Here is a 6,670-nt window from a genome sequence, read left to right as displayed (position 1 = left end):
GAGCATGGTGTATGTGGAGTTCTGAAAGGCAAAGTAGATCATCGCTGTATACACATTCCAAATGTCACTGAAGATGTAGAGCATGATTTAGATTTGTTGGGAAAGATAGAAAAGGAAACACATAAAATTAAAGAAGATATGTCAGAAAATTGGATAGGAAAAATTATCAGTGGAATGGGATTGAGTCTGAGTTCATGGATAAAGTCGCTAATTGAAACTTTACTCATTTTGACATTGGTGTTCATAGTGCTTGGTTTAACCTATCATTGTTTGAGATGAGAACTGACCCGGAAAACAGAGTTTAATCGAATGATCATACAGGCAGAAGCAAGACAACGGGCCCGACCATCATATGACTATTTGGCATACAATGAGACTACAATTTGAATATGTGAAAGTATTGAATATGATTATCAATACTTTCAAAGGTGGGAAATGTTGCAAATACCTTAATAATATAGTTTGAATCCTAGAATATTATTCCGATTTTAGTTTATAAAAAAAAAAAAAAAAAAAAAAAAAAGACTTTGATTTAAAATGGAGTTATAGCAGCTGTGACAATATAAGGTATGTTGAGGCCCTTAGGAACAGATAACTAGTATGGTGTTTGCTTTAATCACTATAGGAGTCGTTATGGACTCTGAATCAAAACAATGGGTACTGATTATGGATCTTGAGTTAAAATGACTATGCAACCATGACTATGTAACCATGACTATGTAACCATGACTCTGCTGAAAAAGTGTATAAATATGTGGTGTTTTGTATCTGTCGATGAACACGTCTTTGGCGGAGTTATCCCCCATGTTCCCCAGCGCTGGAATAAAGAAGTGCCTGCTTATCTGCTGTGTGTAGGTAAGTTCTATTCACGATTGCGACCGCTAACACTTTCACTAAGCAAAGCCTGCCAACTAGCATACTGATAAATACTTTCTAAGGGAAATAATTAGACTAAGCATGCTACAAACACATTTGGACATACTTTCTGCAATCCCTGTTTACACAAATGAGAAACAAAGCAGGGATGTAATTTGAATAGGGTTCACATCAAGAACTGTCTGGAAATTATTACTCAACAAAATTTTATGAGTTGGACTGTTGTCAGAGTGCTGCTAAACGATCTTTGATAATTTATTACAGAACTAGCATTCCTTTCACTGAACATCTGAACTTCCAGGGAAGTTAAACTTTTACAAGACAACTGATACTCAAAACCGGCTGAATCTGAAGATATTGGTAGCAAGAGTGAGAAGGTTCTCCTCCCACCACAGCTTCCAATTAACTACAGACATCGGAAGTGATTACTCACTATCTGCACAAGGACTGCTGCTCAATGGATACCACCCGATTCCCTTGTCTCCACTGCTGTGAAAATATGCCTTACCCAGAAGAGAAATAAAGGTGTCAATGTCAGCTTTAGTTTCAAAACTTTGGAGTCAGCTACACAAGATACCATTTTATCAAATTGATTTAAAAAACGCCTGTTAAGTGTTTTGGTAGTGCAAGCCATTCTCTGGTTCCTCATTTATTCTTAAATAAAGCAGTCTCCAACAACATTTTGGAAAGAATTTACACACATCTTTAAATACCACTGCAGAAGACAGAAGGTAAAGCACGATAACATCCTTCAGTCTGGGTATGTGACATTCATACTTGTCAGATATTTTCAAGACAGCTTCAACAATTAACCATCATCATCTACCAACCATTTACAGTTTTTGTATTCTGATAAAAGATAAAGCACCTTATCGACACTCTCCTGCAGGTTCATCTCCAGTTTGCTCTTCTGGGCTTGAATACCTTCCAGCATCTCCTGGAGCTCATCTCTCTCCTGTGCTAACAAGTCCCACTGCTCCTCCCACTGTTGAAGTTTACTGCTTTCGCTCTCAGTTTTTTCTTTCAGTTCTCCCAGCAGCTGGTGCCTTTCCTTAGTTACCAAATTTAAGTCCTCATTCAACTTGACTACCTATTAGAAACATAGTTTTTAAAAGTATAAAACCTACATTTTATAAAATACAGAATTCTATATTAAATAATATAGAATAGTATAAGCATAACTATTAGCAAAAACTCTTCTGTTGCTAAATTGTATTACCGTGACATCATCTATTCGTCCAATAAAACAGCCAAAATCATCCTGGGTAAATGCCTGTTACTCTAATAAACCCTTGAGGGGACTCCCTCTAAATTATTTTTAAGAGTTTTTTACTATACTTGCCTTTTCTTTTGTTTGTTTATTTCTTCATTTAGTTTTTCTTCAGTGTTTTGCCATTTCTCATCTCCATCTGTTAACATGTTCTTCTGGATATCAGCTTGCTCTTTCTGATGCCTTAGTTCTTCCTGTAGGTTTTCCATTTCTGTCAGAACTTTTAAGGACTACAAAACAAGGTATTACATGGATGTTCGCTCAGTACGACCAAGTTTTGCTTATCAGCAGTTAAGAATGATAAGTCAGAGCATTTGAACTTCCGGAGAGAACTATCAGAATAATCAGTCTTTTACTTTAGGAAAAAAACTAGTTGTCATTCTCCCATGCCTAGTTTAACAACACCAAAGGAAGGCAATCTTTAGGAATAGTCTATCCTTTAAAAAAAATAAAAAAAAGGAAATAGGCAGAAATAAAGAGGAAACAGAAAAGTGGTGTGGGGGGAACAGATTATGTATGTGACTACTTAAAAAGCAACAAACCCAAAACAAAAACCACACCACCACACCATGAAAGACACCCTTATTCTTGTCACAGCTGCAACCACTTACATGAACAATGTGTCCAATTGTTTAGTAACAAGATGTCAACCTAAAACTAAGCATTTGATAATCCCAATTGGCTGGTTTTTAAATCAGTTGGTCTATACATACCTAAGAGTGGTTCTACCTGAGGTTTGCCAAAATTTATACAAAAGCTTTTACGTTTCTTAAAATAGTTTGCAGAGCTTCTCTTAGGAAAAAAAAAAAAAAAAAAACAAAAAACAAACAACACACTATTAACCAGATTCCCTTTCAATTTCAGAAGTTATCAGCTTAATTTTTATTTAACTGTATATCAGAACAAATTTGTCTGAAATAGCGTGTCAACATATGCATATTTTCATAAAAATACTTTGAATACTGAAATCACTACTCTGCTAGGAAGTCAGGCACCAGGAAGGAGAACTAGGATAGCTCATCAGTTTCTTTTCTGGGTTTAGCTTTCTCTTTGTCAATCCAGATGGAGCTGAAGTGGCAGGAGAATTAAACCCTTAGATATGAGCAAACCTGGATTACCTCTGCTGTTCAGCACTAAATGCAAAGGGACTGCACGTGAAAGATGTAACAGGCATTTGTGGAAGGTTTGTCCAGCAGGTGACAGAGAACTATGCCCAAACCCAGAGCAGCACAGGGACCAAAAGGGCAGGAAGAGGATAGGGGGGAATTAAAAAAAAAAAAAAAAAAAAAAAAAAAGAGATGGATTCCAAAATCCGAATTGGATTAGTAAACAAATTTTTAGTTTACTGTTGCTATGAACAAGTGAAGGGAGAGGAAGAGATAGTGGAAGCGGAACTTCGTGGCCAAAATTCAGAGTGGTACAACCTAATTACAAATTAAATACACATTAAGTAATTGTTGTAAAGAGATTTTATACATACTCTCTCCTTGCTTTCCAGACAGTCAGCCTCTAACTGATCTCTTTCTGCTTTACAAGTCTCTACCATTTGCTGTAGCTCATCTTTCTCCTCATCAAGTAAAGCTATTTTGTCAAGTTGCTGACAGATGTGGTCATTCATTGTTTTTTCAATTTCTTCTTTTTCTGACAGTAGCTTGTCGTATTCAGAAGAGACATGAGTCAGGTTTTCAGTTACTTCAGTGAGCTGAAAGAACAAATAAGAACCAACATTAACATTTCTAATAATCTCTAGCATGGATAGAAGTAATTTGATAGTTAGTTTGGGGAAAAAAAAAAAAAAAAACAAACAGTAACAGTCTAATTTATTAAATTCTGTATTTCCAGTAATCAGGTTCCAATTTAAGAAGTGTTATGGGATCATATTTCACAAGCACTATCTGTACCTATGGGTTATAAGTGGATTATTCTACAGAAGACACCTCCATTAGTTTACTGCTACAGGAAAAGAAAGATCTGACGACTTTGCTTAAAAGTCAATCCAATTTCAGTGCATCTGTCTCACTGGTAGACAAAACTGAGTGTGCAAAAGCCTATAGGCCATTATAATTCCATAAAAATGACTCCATTGCTGTAACCACAGCAGACAGGCTTGATTCTAACAAATGTTAATATCTTCTAAATAGCTTCAAGACATGAAAATAATAAGTAGGCAAGAAATTTATAATAGTGCAGCAAGTTAAATAAGCTAAACTGTCATTTAGATGCTCAAGTGTCTTCAAAGTTACACAGCTAAAAGACATAATTAGAATTTTAAAAGGCTTAAGATTTGGGAAAGGCACTGAGATCAAAGAGCAGTACTCCAAATAATATTCCACCGTTCGGTACTAAGGCATGTTCAGTAACGAGTAAGTGAGGGCTGCAGCTTGCAGGTCAAATTGCATTTGACCACCTTTTCACTGCCTCTGTTTCTACAGAATTATTTTCTGAAGCAATACAGGAAAAAAAAAAAAAAAAAAAAAAAGGAAAAAAAACTTTTAATGAAGTTTCGTTATTCCATTTACTGAACTCTTACAGACTGAGGTCTGCAGAAGACACAGGTTGCCAATCCTGATGGAATTTTTAGTTTACTTGACAGAACTGCATCTGACCTCCTGCTGCAGTTCGTCAGTTGTTTCCTTCAATGCCTCTTGCGCTTCTAAGAGTTGATATTCTTTCTCTGAAATACTTTCTTTCAGCTCCACAATAGTCTCCTGATGTTGTCTGAGAGAGCAATGAGCACATTTCAACTCCTCCTGCATCTCTGAATTCTTTGGACACAACACAGTTAGAGTACATTAAAGTCTGAACAACACTTCCAAAATTGCAGACAGACATTTACCAAAGCTATTCTCTTAAAGGAACGGGACTACTTTTCTTACCTTGCTAATCGTCTCCTGTATGGTTTCTCTTAACTGCTCTCTCTCATTTTGGAGATTCTCTAGTTGTATTGTAAGATTACCATCTCCACTTTCTGTCAGAGTGCTTGCTTCCCAACATTCAGGCAATTTTGGAATAAAATTGCTTCTCTCCAGTTTTTCAGATTCTCTTTGACATTCATTGGCCTTTACTTCCTCCATTTCATGCCATTTCCTTTTTGCCTGGCTCAGCTCTTCTCTCAGAAGAAATAGTTCTTGCTCAGTAGATTCTTCTTGAATCTGAGGGATCTATTTTATTCAGAGATATAAGTCAACACATTTGGGGAAGTAGCTTTAAGGGAAAGATACCTGACCTTCAGCAGGTTGACTATATAAAACGAACAGAAGCAGTGTTTTAAAGAAGCAATGTTTTGGAGATATTGATATTTTTTTCCAGAATAATAAGATTCACCTGAACTAATTTCAAGAAACTTGACCTGCATATTAAGAGACGTGTAAAGGTAAAATCTTAAGTGGGAGGAACTCCTGAAACAAGTTACTAGAAGTAGAATTTCATGGCCATAGCTTAAGTCTGAGGGGGGGAAAGAAAACCCACAGCCCAAACTAAACAAAGACACCCCCAACAAAAAAACCCACACCACAAATCAAACTAGAGAGGCCTTATCCCTATTTCTAAGCTCAATAGTAGATAATAATGGTGTCAAGACAGTTATTGCCTTGAAACTTGCCCACTCCCCCCCGTAAATATTAAAATACGCACACGTACTTCACTTTTTCTGAAGTGTGTGCATACACACACACGCTTTGCACATATACATGTAACACACAAATCCACCTGTCAAATTACAGAAAACGTTGGCTGCAATGTCCCTTTCGCTGCAAGGACAAAAAGTCAGTTCCACCTGTGCTTTGAAAAAGCAGACCCACGTGGTCCAGACGAGCCATTTTTAGCTTTCACTACTTAAAGAACCACATCTCTGTACAGATCAACTCAGAACATCACTATCTTGTATCAAATTAAAATTCTATTTACAGAAAAACGGTTCTCATGTTCTACTACTATTTGTCCATGCACAACAATATGGGTGGAATCTATTTCAAGTAAACAACAATAATCCTGGTGTTAATCATCTGCAGACATGTAGCAGTGATACAGGGCCTAGATAGGAACAGGGGATGTAAGGGTTAATGTGGGAATAGCAAGAAGGGGATGAGGAGGGAAATAGTCGAGATAAGAGTTTGCCTAGCTTGTATGAGGTGTTTGTGTTGCTCCCACTATCTCCTGTTTAAGTAAAAAGACTCCTCCACCCCTGAGTAAGCGAAGATTACCCCACAACCGGCACAAACCTGCTCTGTGGGTCCAGGGGGTGACAGAGACTGCGCAGGAATTCGGGGTGAAAATTTCAGCACTGAGGAAGAGGAGATACTTCCTCCCACGACCACCGCCCAGTCCTTCACGACCCCTGCCCAGGACCAAAGGAACTCACTGCGCAGACTCAACTGGGAGGAGACCATGGAAATGCTAATTTTAATACGAAGCGGGGATAGGTGATGCATATGTATAGGCGTATTGCGAAATATTATGAATATGTAATCATTTGCTCTATAAATCTAAGGCAACGGTGCCACATGGCAGCACACACATTCGGAG

The 6,670-nt window shown here is 37.4% G+C and overlaps 1 protein-coding gene across 3 annotated transcripts; it reads right to left on the bottom strand.

The window, feature by feature from the left end:
• Positions 1 to 504: 504 nt before the first annotated feature.
• Positions 505 to 6,161, bottom strand: LOC116960310 (centromere-associated protein E-like). 3 transcript variants are annotated; one of them, XR_006166137.1, is made up of 6 exons: positions 5,023 to 6,161; positions 4,753 to 4,911; positions 3,627 to 3,857; positions 2,219 to 2,376; positions 1,745 to 1,966; positions 505 to 1,379 (listed from the first exon to the last, which is right to left on the bottom strand). XR_006166137.1 is itself a non-coding variant. In XM_042801522.1 (5 exons), exons 1-5 carry the CDS (start codon positions 5,218 to 5,220, stop codon positions 1,963 to 1,965), a joined length of 750 nt encoding a protein of 249 aa, XP_042657456.1. In that variant the 5' UTR covers positions 5,221 to 6,161; the 3' UTR covers positions 505 to 1,962. The 3 variants fall into 3 exon arrangements, 2 of the variants coding, with proteins under 2 accessions (XP_042657456.1, XP_042657457.1); XM_042801522.1 differs by having other exon boundaries at positions 505 to 1,966; XM_042801523.1 differs by having other exon boundaries at positions 505 to 1,966; positions 3,627 to 3,848.
• Between the last annotated feature and the right edge of the window lie 509 nt (positions 6,162 to 6,670).

Source organism: Tyto alba, unplaced genomic scaffold (assembly GCF_018691265.1).
Source record: "Tyto alba isolate M040663 unplaced genomic scaffold, T.alba_DEE_v4.0 Super-Scaffold_34, whole genome shotgun sequence".
NCBI lineage: Eukaryota > Metazoa > Chordata > Aves > Strigiformes > Tytonidae > Tyto > Tyto alba.
Note: the sequence above shows the minus strand (reverse complement) of the source record. Positions and strands in the feature narration are given on the sequence as shown.